Here is a 16,586-nt window from a genome sequence, read left to right on the forward strand (position 1 = left end):
TCAATCCACTGTACCTATCAATAAAGGGAGAAAAAGCCCCCTTTTCTTTTCTTTTTTTTTAAGAAAAAAAAGAAAGAAAGCTGAATTGATGGTTCACGCCTGGGGTTCCTAAACCCATTCAAATTTCAATGCTTTATTATTTTTAATATTTGTAATAATCGAATATGTTATGTAATACATAATTATATAAAATAATTGTACAATAGTTTTACAATAATAAACTCCCACATGCACACATACAAATGCTATAATAATACTGACAAAATAGTGAAACCAACTATATTAGTTAACACATCGAGTGCCATAAACGTAGATCGACGTTGGCCCTGCAGTTCGTCCTCTTACAGTACAACAGTACGTTAATAAATTCCACTGGTTTATCAGTATGATTTGGATGTTTGATGAGTGGAAATACCACTTAATTTTCACTGGTTTTAAGTTTTTGTGTGTCGGAACCTCCGAGCACAGTCCACATTGGTGCTGATCATTTTCAGAACATGGCAGATGATATAGAAACTGCTGCTGGTTGTAAGCGGCTGTGCTTTACCCACTTTCTCACTTATGTGGGTGCGTACAGTAGCTACTTTAGATGGATGTTACAGATACTGTACTATCATCGCAAGATCCATCCACCGCTCAGCCCGTATGTTTCCTAACGGGAATGGGCTCTGCATCCACCGCACCGACCCATGCGTTGATAGCCACAGGTCCACGTTGTAGCGACAAACTTAACTTTCAAGTGAAATTTATGGGGGGAAAGGGAGGAGTCTTGCCTGCCTCTGCACTGAACCACAGTCTCAGTCTCAGCGTGAGAACACGCACACACGCACGCACGCACGCACGCACGCATATTATTAACTTGCTGTGTGCAGTGCATGCACTGAAACGTTATTGTTGATCATGTGTGACGTGATGAAAGCATTTGTTTTCGCATTTGGTTTCCATTGATGTTCAGTGCTGGTGATGGTGTAATTTATGGGTGAAATCTTTGAGCTCGCTGCAATGTGTGTCGTCTTGCACACTTAAATAGCCTTCGAACTTGATATGGCACTTTGCTTACCATGTCAGCCATTACCAATGACTGTTTAGACAAAAGATGAATTACTTTTCATTGAACAGACAGGTTACCCAAACATGTTCCATGCCCAGCTGTTTTATGCTCTCTACTAATTGGGGCAGAGGGATTTGCAATACTGCAGAAAGATATAACAAAGCACGTACTAAGAAAAAATCTAAATAACATTATGTGAAGCCACTCTAACATGAGTCTCATGTGTGTTACAAATGAGCATAACTGAACCTGGCCTGAATATGAATGAGTTAAGTACTGAAGGACGGACAGTACAGGGGTTGAAAAGTTCCACACTGACAGGCTTAGAGTCAAACTTTAAATGCAAATGAGCCCGGAAATGCCAGTCCTCTCAGTGAGGCCACCTCCTATGAGGCCTGCCACAAATGCCCTGGAGCGACAGGCGATCACAATCTTCTATCTGCATCTGGAGTTGGTATGGAACTTGGCGATATCCACAGAAGCCAGAAGGGGTCCTCTCTAGGTCTCCGCAGACTTAACAGGGAAAATGCAAAGGACACCGCTCAAGGTGTAGCTAAGAGCTCCTTCCCCCTCCGGCCAAGACGGGAAACCATCCCAGATCAGGGATTCTATACAGAGCTGTGAAGACAGCTGAGGTGGAAGGTTGACATTCAACTATACTTGAAGCAAAGACCCCTGTGGAGAATGCTCCTTTCAGGTGTGATGTTGAAAGAAGTGGTGTATTTCTGGCAAAAAAATGCATTGAGGAAAGAACTCGTTTTTTATTACTGTACGTCCACTTTTCACAAAATGTTGCTTTGTCTGACAAGATAAGAGAAAGTCATGTGAAAAGTCTATTACAGCCAAACAGCTGCATCTCTAAGTACAATAACTTCACTGTGCCAGCCGTGTGCAAGGATGAGAAATGGATGAATGTGTGTCGTTCCCAATTATTTCAGGAAGCTCAAAATGTTTAAATAAGAGTTAAGGACTGGCTAAATGAACCAAACGCTTTAATAAAACTCCCAATAGTGTTACCAGTGATGTTTCAGGTAGACAATGAAAGTTTAGAGTGATACTTTGAAATTAATTTGGAACTTGTGAGTGTTTAGAGGGAAAGAATGTAGCCTTGAGAGATACACCATACGGGTATAGTAACAGGGAGTGGTGTGTGTGTATATGTGTGTGTGTGTGTGTGTGTGTGGGGGTGTGTGTGTGTGTGTGTGTGTGTGTGTGTGTGTGTGTGTGTGTGTGTGTGTGTGTGTGTGTGTGTGTGTGTGTGTGTGTGTGTGTGTGTGTGTGTGTGTGTGTGTGTGTGTGTACAGAAGGCAAAAGGTGCTGCTATCCTTATGGACATTCTCTTGACCAGATCAAGTGAGCATAATACGCATGTGATAAGGATGGGGCTGAGTGCAAGGTTTGATGGAAGATTAAACGGTTTAATCTGTGCAAGATGCATACTTCTATTAGGCTTAGTCACTTCCTGTCGGTGTCAAGTGACAGAGAATGTGCAGCATGCATTAGCATGAGACAGTTATTATTCTGCCCTACAAGGCAGAAGGCCCTTATCTCTGACACTGTAAAAATGTAATTATGTGTCCACTGTCCGGAGTAATTGCTTGGGGAGAGGCGGCGTAAGCCAGACGGGAATATGAATACAGCAGGGCATATATGTTAGATATCGAAAGGTTTCCTATATGTATCTATATTAAAGACTGGCAAATTAGTGCAGAGTGAGGAATAGCCCTTCATACTGCGTTCCACACAATCAATTGGGTGCAGCTGGCAGGTAAGGACAGGCAGAGCGTGTGAGACACACACACACACACACACACACACACACACACACACACACACACACACACACACACACACACACACACACACACACACACACACACACACACACACACACACACACACACACACACACACACACACACACACACACACACACACACACACACACACACGTATGGAGTAGCATAGTGCTTGATGGGTTATTAAAATACAGTTGGGATTCCCAGAGCTCTCAGAGAGGACATGATGGAAATAAGAGTATGGATTGAGATGGAGTCAAGGGTTCAGGGACTTGTTATAGCCGACAGACCAGCTGAAAAGAACGATAAGTCTACATATCATTGTTTAAAGCTGATAATCAAGTGGGATACTGTGGTACACAGTAGAGTGTAGAGTATAGAGTAGAGTTCACAGGGTACAGCAAAAAGCTTTTATGTGGGGGGAAAAAGCTACTGTACATGCTTGTAAAGCACAAAAACATTACTTAATATAGATAGTTCCCTAAAAGTTTGTTTTTTTCTATCGATTAGTCATCCCATGGAGACTTGAGATCATAGATATTTTTAGTTTTTGTCGCATTCCTAAGCCAAGAATTTGATGACCAGCGGACCGGTAGGCAGCGGTTCTGGTAGGAGACACAAAGGAGACTCTTTGTGTCTCCTACCGGAACCGCTGCCAGTCATCATATTATTGGCTTAGACAAAAACAAAAAAATATCCATGAATTCAAGTCTCCATACATCCATGGGATAGGAAAAAAAATCATTTTGGGGGTGAACTATCCCTTTCATTTGTTTATTTGGAAGGGACATACACCGGATTAGTATGGATGAAAATGTCCATCCGTAGTCCCCAACATATACTGTAACAATGCAGGCAGGCAATGACAACATAATGCATTATAAGAAAACACAGTAAGATACAAAGAGATAGAAAAATATATATATATTTGTGTGTGTGTGTATAAAGTATATGTATACAGTATATATAACAGCAAACAATACAAAAGCTGAATTATAGCTGCATTTAAAAATGCTCACAGGTTTGTTTATCCACGAGTCATTTTTTAAACATTTTCTTCATTTTTTTAAACTTAAACAGACGCAAACGTTCCAGCTAATGGTTCCGTGACAAGTGATAATTGTGATCTAGGTGCAAGTGGTGCATTATTTGACTTTATGGACGACATTGGTATTCGGCAATTATGCAGCCAATTTTTAACAACTTTCAACCTAGTTTCCTTATTTTGTCCTTATATTCATTATAGGTTAAATGTTTAAACATTTACCAAAAAAAAAAAAGATCTACAAGCGCACAACAGAAATCGGTGGGCTAGGACTCTCCAATATTGGGATCGGACCCAAAAATCGGGCATTAGTCGGGCTGTAATCACCATCCTTAGCATTGGAGGAGGATGCGTTTAAAATCTTTGGCTGCTTCCTGTATCATTACGATATACTGCACCACCATTACTGTTACTTACTTGCCCTGCTGGTAAGCTGTGCACATAGCAATATCCTTTGCCATGTATATGAATATCAATACAAGAGTACAAAAGTATTCATAGAAATGACAAAAGAATAAAATAAAAAAAAATATTGATTTATGCTTGTGAGTTCAAGGTAGGTCGGGCGCCACAGAGCACAAGGCCCTGGACTGGATAAGCCTTTTATCATCTCCAATGTATGAGTGAGGACCAAACCACAAAATGTCCATGTACAGTACAGTATGAATACCAACAGCCAGCCAGACAAGATAACACTGCCTCTGGATATTGGAACTAAACTCATGTCTTCCCATAAATGCCCTGTTCAGGTTGCTTCAATAGCCTGACTCAGTTAAACCCACACATACTTTTCTACAGTTCAACTGACAGATTATTATTACAGTCTGACAAATGTTCAGTAACGTCTGCAGAATTCTCTGTACAGCAAGGTGTGCTTATATCCATTAACAACCACCATCACAAGTTGATATCCACTCTAAAAAATATATTGTTTAATACTGCTTTTCTCAAACTTAATTTGAAAAGGAACAGGCAATCCTGCCAAATACATTTGTGGAATTAATAAAAATTCAGTCAAGACATCACACAAAAAAGGAAACATCAGTCATCACAACATAATTGATCAAATAGTTGATCTAATAAAACTGATGAATGTACCCAATGAATAATTTATTGCTGTGGCCGATGCTGCAAAGTGTGCCATGGGATGTCATGTCAGAAAGAATTACCATAAGAAGGTCTCTCCTCAAAGCAGGCTTCACTGACTGTGATACAGTAACTGCTTTTGAACTAGCTCTGATGCTTGCAAGGGACACTGATAGAATTGTAGCCATTTCCCCACACCAATTTCTGGTTCATGATATCTGATAAGGTTGACAATGCCTGCCCTGTACTAAACAGTAGATTTGTGTGATAAATGCAGCCAAAATAAGAACTCTCAGGTCGAACACCTATGTTTCCTTAAATGTGTCAAGCCAATTAGAAGCTGTGCACGAGTTTAGCTTAGGAGAAGCACTTAAAGTTATAAAAAGTGTACATTAAATAAATAAAACATTTCCCAGTCATACAATGTATTCCTTCAATAAAACACATCCGAAGGCATGTTCAATACAAAACGTTCACTCAGCTTCAAATAACTTCAGAAGAAAATCCTAGGCTTTTCATTAGAGCAAACTTGTAAGTTGTTATGCTGTAGGGACCCTCTCCAAAAACAACGCAAGACAAAAAGTCCAGTAGGAGCCTCAACTGGCAACATGAGGAGCTCACTCCCTTTGGTGCTACTCTGAACTAGTCTTTCAAAGTATTGAATGAGTAATCAAGTCTTGAGATAACGGAGTAAATATTAGAAGTCTGCATGGAATCTGCTGAAGTGGCAAACAATGCCAACCTGCCTGGTAGTAATGCTGACAAAGCAGAGAACTCCAAACATGCTATCTAGTTAGATATCTGGAACAAGCACTGCCACTAGCTGCAGCAACCGCAGCACAAATTGAGAAGGCAAAAATTATCTGTTGACTTTATCCAAAACTATCTGTGCAGCATGGAAGTTCACATAAGCAGGGATGTGTGTGCGTGCGTGTGTGTGTGTGTGTGTGTGTGTGTGTGTGTGTGTGTGTGTATGTGCACGTGTGTGTTCATTGCTTGACAAATGTGTTCATGAATCTAAAGTTTAAATCTACGTGTTTTTCTTCTCTAACTGTTCACTAAAACACTGATCCGGCAGCATACATTGCCACGTAGTGCAAAGAAAACAATTTAGTACCTAGGATACCAGGTAAACATCAAAAGTAACTCTTAGCATTTGTGATCAATCATAATAATATGCACAGTATATCTAAATAGCATAACATATGTGAAGAAGTAACCAACGTAACGATGATATATCACGCTTGTACAACAGCAGTGAAGCTAACAACTTGTAAGATGTTCTAATTTGACAATTTACTGCTCAGGTTTAGCAGTGATAGAGCTGGGCTGTTTATCAGGCAGGCCACACACCTGGCAGACAGCAACACCAGAACCCAGCCTGGCTCACTCTCAATGGTCCCACATCCATTCACTTCTCTTCCTAGACAGAGCAAATGTGCCAGCATAAAACTGAATGAAAACCAAATGAAAACCAACCGAGGATAATCCAAGTGGTGAGAAAGAAGACCAAGGCAAATGTGACAGAGACTAGAAAAACATATACATACAACAAATCTTCTATTTAATTATAGATGTAAATGCATGCATGTGTGGAAGCTCATGAATTTATTTATAGCTCAAGCTGTTCCGTTCGTATTCATGTTCGCAGGAAAACTGTAAGAGGGCTAATTTGTTCTGACCGTCGACTATGCATTTGACTTTGACTAATTCTCTGCAGGGAATGCAGAGTTGTGTTTTACCCATAGTATCTGCATGCAAGGCCTAAATTGCATTCTGCACAATATATTGTGCTGCCTTTATGCATACAAGAAACATGAAATTCAATAAGATACAAGTAAAAACCACAATATACACGCATATGTACAGTATTACTATTTACACACACACAGCTTTGAGAATATGTCTTGCTCATAAATATCTAATGTATGTAATGAAGAGTAAATCCTATCGGCAGCATGGAAGAAATGGAAAGCAACAAAAGCATGCAGACTGAAAACATGAACACTGGCTCATGAGAAAAATTTTATTTCAGACCAATTACTACGAACTATTAAGTTCTACAGTACCTGTAAAGAATATGAGGGCTTGTGAAGAACTACTTCCAATTGTTCACTACTGTACAGTATAAACTGGTATATTATAAAAAAATACATTTGTTAAAGTAATCCTCATCATGAAAATGAACAGAACCGTTTCCACTAAAGAATGAATGTTTAAACAAGTGGTGTGAGGGATCAGTGTAACAGGTATGGATCTTCTGAAACATCTACGGAGTAAATTAGGGGCACCACCGGCACCAGCGCAGATCAAAAAGTGGATGGTCACTGTTGAGCTCTACAGGTACTGTATGATAATATTGGTTAAACTTGTAATACCTGCTGACATAAGCATGCATGATATTTATTTTTGACAGGAAGTAAGACTTTTGTATACAAATACATATTCAACCAAAGAAAATTGCATATATTGTTAACTATGTCCTCTTACTGTATAACCACTCATATAGTTATAGTGTATTCTAAAAAGGTGAAAAACATTTTTTATTCCAGCTCGGCTTTAAATCGGGATTATGCATTTTTCTCGCACATTCATTTGAGCTGTACAATTGGGCCCGGGGCTGTGAGAATCAACTTCAAGGAAGCCAACATTATACCGTTAAGACATGTTTTGCTTTACTAACGGAATGCTCAAGTTAGCTAGCACATGAAGGGGTGTGAATTCATTTTCTTTGCATCACTAGGCCTGTCAAAGTCTTCAGAACACAGTGTACATGTACACACCTCCAGGGAGGCAGCAAGTTGAGAAATAAAAATAGTAAATGCAGGAAATGCATGAAAATAAGGGTAAAAAGAGAAGGAAATGCTCTTTCTGGTCTAGAATCTGATTCTTTCCATCGTGTCATTTAGACTGAACAGGGTGGCTTTAAGAGTCGCACAGCAGGGATCGGTGTATGCTGCCAGGTCTGACAGGAGAGGACAGTTATTAACGGCCTGGGCTGAGGTTGTATGTAGGTTACTGAGTGTGCTGTAAATGTGGCTTCTGTGTTCATGTATTGACACATCATCACAGCTCCCCCAGGGAATGCTTTCTTGTTACTGGAACACCCATCAGGGGGTTATCAGAGTTAACGTACACTCGAGACAAATGACTTATATTGACCGTTTGCAATTCCAATAAACTTGCCCATCTGCCGAGCCATATTTTGATCCATCTTTCCTATCATCCTACCATTCCATCTATTCCATTCACTGTCATCTTTCTATCGAGGACCTGTCTTCATTACGCCTCTCTACCTCACTGTCATCTTTCTATCCATCCACTGATTCCCTTCTCAATCATCTTTCCCTCCCCTTTAAAAAATAAAATAAAATACAGCACAGATTTTCAAAGTGGGAGCCATGTTTCAGAGGGGGGCCGTCCAGGGGACGCCAGGGGGAAAATTGTAGAGGAGAGGAAAAAGAAAAGAAAATACAATTACTACTAATAATTATTATTATTATAATAACAAAGAAATATACTATACATAAAATAATTTAACACATTTATACCTGCGGCCGATTCTGAAAACACCTTTTAAATCCTGACCAATATATTTATTCAAAAATTACAAAAAATGTAAGTTGCTATATACTGTACATAGCAACAATAACCCCAAAAGGGGTTCCCAGATTGAAAGGTTTAGTTATGTATAGGGGTTTCCCGTCTAAATGGGTTAAATTCAAATTCAGTTCATAAGATTATTGAACCACTTTCAACAAGGCCTCTCTATTTTGGGCATGTCATTAAGTCAAAAGCTTTCAAAAGCTTTAAAAAATGATTCAAACTTTTTTGCATATGACATATTATGAGCATGTAGGCTATTTTCACAATCTTCGTTTTCCTTTTTAAAGCCCTTTTCAGAATAGAGGGGCTGCAGCCAGAGGTTATGGCTATTTGGGGGTCATTGGCATGGAACATTTTTGCGAACCCCTGACCAACAGTGTGACTTTGTTCCATTGTTTCCATACCTGGCTCCCTTTCCCCTAGCAGTGGATCATTCTGTGACACTCCCCTCTGTGCTGTGCTGTGGACCATCAATAAGGCAAAGCCACAGACTACTCTCATGTTCATGTCAGTTCCTTTACCCAACTCCCCAAAGCAGCAACAAATCGATATTTCTCCTCCCTGCACGGAGAGCAACACTCACATTCTGTGATACACACAATCTTACACACACACATATCTACATGCTACAGCGAGTGCAGCGTCTTACTGCCTCAGGGGCCTATAATAAATCACCTAGCTAGCTCCATTCAATCAGCCACCAGTGGCTACAGTCTACAGACCCAGGGCAGTACAGCCCTGCAGGGCATTGATACTATTACAAGTAAGACGCGCGAACGCGGGAAGCGAACGCCAACAAAATTAAATGATAATGAAAAGAAATCATCTAAAAAAAAGTAACCAATAAAAAAAAATATAAAAAATCAAAAAAAAATCTGCGTTAAAAGGAGCATCTTACAAAAATACAAATTCACCAAAAAAAAACTTTGAATGTTTTTGAACAATTCAACAAAGTGTTTGAAGTGGCTGTTTCACCCACTTCCGGGGGGCGGAGCCAAAATCCGAGCCCGAAGTATTTGTTCGTAGACCCCCACTTAGGGGGGGTAGAAAAAGTTTCGGAGCGATTCGGGCACTTTTCATTTAACATGGGGTTTCAATGGGGAGTTTTTAGGAACCTTCTCCGGGGCGTGGCTTCCGGGGGAAGGGGCGGGCTTAAACGCAACCTTGACAGGTGTGTTCAGTTTTCAAAGGCCTTTCATTTGATGTATGGTACGTCTATATTGGACATTTACTTGGCTGCACACAGGGCTGAGGCAGTGCACGCACACAGAGACACACACGGAGACACACACCCACAACCCGAGCACGGTTACATAGTAAGCTCCACTTGGTCGGAGGCGCGGCGAAACTACAACTGTGACCTACGCACACTCCAAGAGCCAGAGGGAATACAAATACCACACGTCTCCATTATGTACATTGCACGTGATAGTAACTAAGCATACACACTAGCTTGGTCGTTGTGTTTTGTTGCACAAATTATACGCAATAATGATACTGGTTCAACCTCCCTAAACCTCAACTCAGTTCCAATGTGGAATGTAGTTGTGTCTTTCTTTTGTCCTGTCCTGTCGTACTACTGTGCCCATCTACTCTGGTCACACTATCCGCTGCCATTAACAAAGTAACTCTATTATGTCCAGAGATATATGTTCCTCCGGGGTAATCAAATCTTTCTGCCTTGGGAATGAAGAGTCTATTAGTGCTCCTGAGCCAGCCAGGGCCCTAAAAGGATTGCAGTTACAGGATGGAATGGATGGAAGATTATATTTCATATACTGAAGGTTCTGCCTTCTATGGGCTAAAGTCATGGACACTGAAGTTACGTATACTGTATGTAATTGAAGATTTGCACATACTGTAAAAATGGAGCCATAATTTTACCGTGCACAATGCACATCATATACAGTACATACAAAGAAACCTCATGAGAGCTTACCTAGCAATGCTGACATATTCTGGAAAATTCTGAGAAGCTCTGGGGTGATGGCTGGGCTGTTCTCCAAAGTCACCAACCTACATGAAGAGGGGGGGGGAGAAGGAACAGATACATTGGGGGCTGGTTGTGTAATAAAAGGATTAGAGCCTGACTGATTATCGATTTGGCTCATATATCAGCCATTACATGACTTTATTGACGTCATTGCCAATATAAGCTTGTCACTATGGAGAAACATTTTCAAAAGTTTTCAAAATTAAATTCTAAATTAGCCACCTGTTATCAGTGGTCTAAGACTCTCCAAATACTGGTATTTAATTGGCAGGTCTCCAAATAGAATGGGAGAGGGCAAAAGAAACCAGGGGTACAGATTACCTGAGTAAGAGAAGTCAAGTTAACTGCAAAATCACAGGAAAGATAGTCGGATGAAAGACTAGGGGAAGATGGCGGTAGATAAAGAGACACTATGACCTTTTATAGAAACCATCAAAGTCAATTACAATGTCATCCCATTTTCTCCAAGGTCAACTCTCGCACAGCCTTTACAATTCATTGGAAACCAATTAATCTACATGACATTACGGTGACTGAATGGCACATTATGAGAGCTCTCTCAGAGGTGAAATTCGTTATTTATACTCAGCATATGGGAATGGGCCGACAAATGAATTACATGGGCAATAAACTGCACAGGGTCTTCTGGTCATATATATGTGCCACAGGGGACGTGCCCTATCCCGTAAAAACATCGCAGTGGACGGAAAAAGATGGATTCGATCTCAATACCCTCTCTCGGACAGACTAGACAGACAATTGTGATTATCTCAAATAATTGCAATTAGGCGATTATGTAATAATTGTGACAGACATAATGGTAATTCATGTGGGAAAAACAGAGAAAAGAGAAAGAGGCAGGAATAGAAAAGTAAAATGTCAGAGGGGCAAAGCGAGAGAAACTGACAAATCAAATGACTCTGAAAACATAGTAAACAAATGGGTAGGTCGTGACCATTTATCAGAGAGAATAGGCAGAAACAAAAGCTGTGTAACTTTATGCTACTACAATACACAAACAGAGCACTGACTTATTACTCTTTAGATCCCTCTAGAGGAGAGGAGAGATAAAGGACACAGTGGAGACGGAACAGAGATGACAAGAGAGGAACTGAAGGTCACAATAGTCATCTCAGCTTATCACACGGCTTGATTGAATGCTTGATTCTGATTGGTCAATCACTGGATTCATTGGCCTGTTATTTTTGAATAATGACTCAATAACAGGCTGCTGTCTAATCAAAGACTCAGAGCACATGGCTCATATCAATGCCTGTTAATTGGTTTTTGCCTTATCCAACATTGCAGACATGTAAACAAACACAGGATGTCATTTATAGCTAAGCAGTACATTGAAGAATGTTTTTTGAAAACAATTGAAGCAAAAAATAGACAATGCAGTAACCAAATATTGATTCTATTTGATCAACACTTAAATCCTTTTAAAATCAATCAAATTGTTTTGTTGTTACTTTTGGGTCAATGTATTAATTTCTTTATTAAGTAGCCGTGTAATAAGCGGGATAATCAATGGGGAGCAGGTCCTTATTGAGAAATAAAGCCCTCCAGGGTGATAAAAAAAAGCCCTCCACTTCGCGTCAGGGTCTAATCATCCTGTCTGGATTTATTTCTCATTAACGACCTGCTCCCAATTGATTATCTCTTGCATATTAAATGTGTTACATGCAGCAGCAAACCGCTTGCACAAGACTGCACTGTGTGTGTGTGTGTGTGTGTGTGTGTGTGTGTGTGTGTGTGTGTGTGTGTGTGTGTGTGTGTGTGTGTGTGTGTGTGTGTGTGTGTGTGTGTGTGTGTGTGTGTGCGTGCGTTTATCTCGTTGGATGTAAAGTCAAGCATCTGAGGTTGTATTGCAAAAAACCATGTCAACTGATAAGAAGGCAGCACAAGCTTCTGGTTTGTGTTTGTGTGTGCTAGTATAAGTGTGAGAGAATTGTGTGCGCCTTCATCTCTGCATTGACAACCTGAAGGTCCCATATGTCAGGTTAGTGGGCCGTGTTTCAGTAAGAACACCAAGAGTGGACAAACAATATTTCATTGTAAAGTGATAAATCTCCCCCCTTGAAACTAAGTGCTTGTATAAAACAAACATTAATGACAGAAGAAGGCACGGTCTATCCATTTTGCATGATATTAGAGTAACTAATGTGCCAGGCAGTGATGTATTGCCTCATGCTTGCTTTAATAATGAACATGAGGAATTTCATTGTGAACAAGAAGATGGATGGAGAAGTATAAAGGAAAAACTAAAAGGAAAAAGTGACACAGAAGGATCTGACAAAACTGGAAATTACGAAACAGCAGGCAGAGATACAATAAGAGAGAACAGAGGATGCTGTAAGGGAAATGTGCGTACTGAAGGCACCTGCAAGCACTGCAGTGCAAGGGGAGGAGAGCACTAAGTGCTTGATAAACGTCTGCCTTGGGCAGTGTGACAGACAGTTATAGTCAACTGGCTGACATGGTTGCTGCAGTACTGCCATAGCCACACAATATCAAATACATACCATACATACATAATTCAAAAATCAAAAACCATGAAGTGGAAAGAACGGCATTCCAAAATAAATACTGCAAGGCAGGCTCAGATGTAGTTTCTCATTTTTATTGAGAGAACGCTAACGCGTTTCGGCCACAGCCTTCCTCAGGGCAGATTGAAAAGTCTGCTCTGAGGAAGGATGCGGCCGAGACGCATTTTCCACTTCGGTGGTTTTTGATTTGAGTTGTATACATAGCTGAGCACCCACTGCCTAAACTAAGAGGGCATCCAGAGGAGCGCACCTGTTTTTCTTTCTTATACATACATTTTCCGTTAGCATTATTTGTATGTAGTTATAATACATTGCGTGTGTGTGTGTGTGGGTGTGTGTGTGTGTGTGTGTGTGTGTGTGTGTGTGTGTGTGTGTGTGTGTGTGTGTGTGTGTGTGTGTGTGTGTGTGTGTGTGTGTGTGTGTGTGTGTGTGTGTGTGTGTGTGTGTGTGTGTGTGTGAGAGAGTGAGTGAGTGAGTGAGTGAGTGAGTGAGTGTCAATGTAGAGCTTTATAGTTTAAAGGCTTTCTTCTTTTCCTCCATATGCCTTTCCATCCTTGACAAGAATAACTAGAAAAATTGTGCTCCTCGGAGCACAGGTCTCCGCCAGATCAGGTAGCAGAAGTCAATCTTAAACAATCAGGATGAAATATAACAATTCGGACAGGTCCGTCTTGATGACATGACTATAGAGACAATGTGAACCGATTAGCGTGATGTTTGGACAAAATCAGCAAAATCTGCATCCTGGTGGCGCTATAAAAAGGTTGATGTGACAAATGTGGGGACAAGGTCTTCGGCCTCAGTAATTCAGACAATTACTGAGGCAATCACTGGTGTGTGTGTGTGTGTGTGTGTGTGTGTGTGTGTGTGTGTGTGTGTGTGTGTGTGTGTGTGTGCGTGTGCATGAATGCGTTTTTCCGTACCAAAGCTCCAATCCGTCCTCCAGCAGGTAGACATGTGGCGGCTGGGACACATCAGTGCTCAGTTGGATGACAGGAAGTAGGAAGGGGTACAGGTTTTTGCTCTCCGCTCCAAGGCCCTGTGGCGTCACAAATAAAAGAGTTAGTCATCGTGCCATTAATAATAATAATAATAAACTTTATTTGTATAGCACCTTTCATGACATGAAATGCAGCTCAAAGTGCTTTACAGAGCAAGAATACAATTACAGTTACAACCAATTTAACAATAAAGCAAACAAAAATAAAATAAAATAAAATAAAGCAAAAGCATAAAACAACATTATAATAGGCAATACAGTGAGGAATTAAAAATCAACCAAAGAATCAGCTAAAAGCAAGAGTGAAGAAATAGGTCTTGAGCTGTGCTTTAAAGCTATCGACAGAGGCTGCCTGTCTTAGGTGTAATGGGAGTTTATTCCACACTGTCGGTCCGTAAAAGCAGAATGCTGCTTCACCGTATTTTTTATATGTCATTGTAGGCACCTCGAGCAGGTCAGCACTTGAAGACCTGAGGGGCCGGTTTGGAACATATCTCTCTAGGCAGTCATAGAGGTAGGAAGGTGCCAGACCATTTAGAGCTTTATAAACTATTAAAATAATTTTTAAATCAATCCTAAAAACAACCGGGAGCCAGTGTAGTGAAGCTAGAACTGGAGTGATATGTTCCCTCATCCTAGTTTTAGTTAAAATTCTGGCTGCCGCATTTTGAACAAGTTGTAATCTGTCAGTTGTTTTCTTTGGCAGGCCAGAGTAGAGTGCGTTGCAGTAATCAAGCCGAGAGAAAACAAAAGCGTGGATCAACGTTTTTGCATCGTCTAACGACAGATAGTCTCTAATTCGCGCAATATTTCTAAGATGAAAGAAAGCAATCTTGGTGACATGATTAATGTGTGTATTAAAATTCAATTCAGAATCGATAATAACCCCCAGGTTCTTTACTGTGGTGTTACTTTCTACAGCCAGGTTACCAAGTCTACTTATTATTGATTCTCTCTGCTCACTGGAGCCAATTATGAGAACTTCTGTTTTATCCTCATTTAGCTTAAGAAAGTTCTCACTCATCCAGCATTTTATACTGGACAGACAGGTCAACAATGGGTCTAGAGCGCAGGGGTCGTCTGGAGCTACTGAAAGATACAGCTGGGTATCATCAGCATAGAAATGGAAGTTCACTCCGTGATCGGCGATGAGTTCTCCCAGCGGTAGTATATACAGGGAGAACAATAAGGGACCCAGAATTGAGCCCTGTGGAACACCAGAACAGATGTTGTGTTTGTCTGAGTCAAAGTTAGCTAGACTGACAAAATAGCTTCTGCCTGTTAGGTAAGAGTAAAACCAAGACAAGGCTGTGCCTGACAAACCAATCCAGTACTCCATGCGTTGTAGTAGAATTGTGTGATCAATCGTATCAAAAGCAGCAGTTAAATCAAGGAGTAGGAGAACAGCATTAGGACAACAGCACTACAGAGCATGGGTTTAAACACTGTGCTTACATCTTTGTGACAAGCTATTATTAATATAATGTAACCTTATTGGTTAAATTATATTTGAACCAAAAACCCTCAGACTTAACTATTTTCAAAAATAGCAGATCTACAAGCTCACAGAGTCTATTTTTGCTACTTATGTGTGACACTGTAGTATGACGAAGTAGGGCATTGATTTACCAAATAACTTAACAAGTTGAAATATGAAGATACTAGGTTTATGCCGTCAGCAACAGTATGCATGAGGCATTGCATGGTCCCCCATCAACATAGCCCAGCCTCAGTTTCTCCGTTTGTTCAAGGCTTGATGTCCCCTGAACTTTGAACTTCCCTGAACGTACAACATGCATCATAACCAATGCATGCTGTTTAGTAGTTGTGTATGTATGTTAGGTGTATGTCAGTTCTCTGAATAGAGTGTCGTTGGTCAGAGGAGAGCAATATTAGAGGGAGGCCAAAGAGAGAGTACCCCAATGTGGTAATGCCAACAATGTTCCAAACTGACAGCACATATACACACACACGAATGCACGCGCACACAGTATGTGCACAAACAACTCAAACACACAAAAACAAAAGTTGAAAAGTGTAGCACAAACTCATTCAGCCAGTCTCCCCTGGCTAAAATCTATATTCTGCCCTCTAAAATGCTCCACACATCACTAACACTGACATCTTCTTCACATGTCCCCTCTGGTCAACTACGATATACAGCTGCCTCTGCCTCACACACCCTTCAATAGCTCCCCCATCTCCTCAGGTTCTACTCAACCACTTTAAATCCTCTCAGATAGAGGAAGAAGAGATGCTAGATGGGCTCGAATGCTGCATATTGTGCATCTGTCGCTCTGAGGAGCCAAAGTATATTCGGTACCATTTCAGAATGCATATTCTTTCGCGGATGTCACAGTAATGGCATTTTGCCATTATATGTCAATCCAAATAACCTTGTGTACATCGATGGGTGGGAGAGTGAAAGAGAGCACAACTTTTGTGTTAACCTGTCCC

At 40.6% G+C, this 16,586-nt stretch overlaps 1 protein-coding gene across 1 annotated transcript in view; it reads right to left on the reverse strand.

Moving 5' to 3' along the window:
• The window catches only part of ipo11 (importin 11), a 213,132-nt gene that overhangs the window by 95,767 nt on the left and 100,779 nt on the right, over positions 1 to 16,586 (reverse strand). The window contains exons 21-22 of the mRNA XM_080434451.1: positions 14,053 to 14,168; positions 10,527 to 10,603 (exon numbers count right to left, since the gene is read on the reverse strand). Coding sequence (XP_080290577.1) covers positions 10,527 to 10,603; positions 14,053 to 14,168 — 193 coding nt within the window. The remainder of the gene's footprint in view (positions 1 to 10,526; positions 10,604 to 14,052; positions 14,169 to 16,586) is intronic.

Source organism: Gymnoscopelus braueri (genome assembly GCF_963280865.1).
Source record: "Gymnoscopelus braueri genome assembly, chromosome: 7".
Taxonomy (NCBI): Eukaryota; Metazoa; Chordata; class Actinopteri; order Myctophiformes; family Myctophidae; genus Gymnoscopelus; species Gymnoscopelus braueri.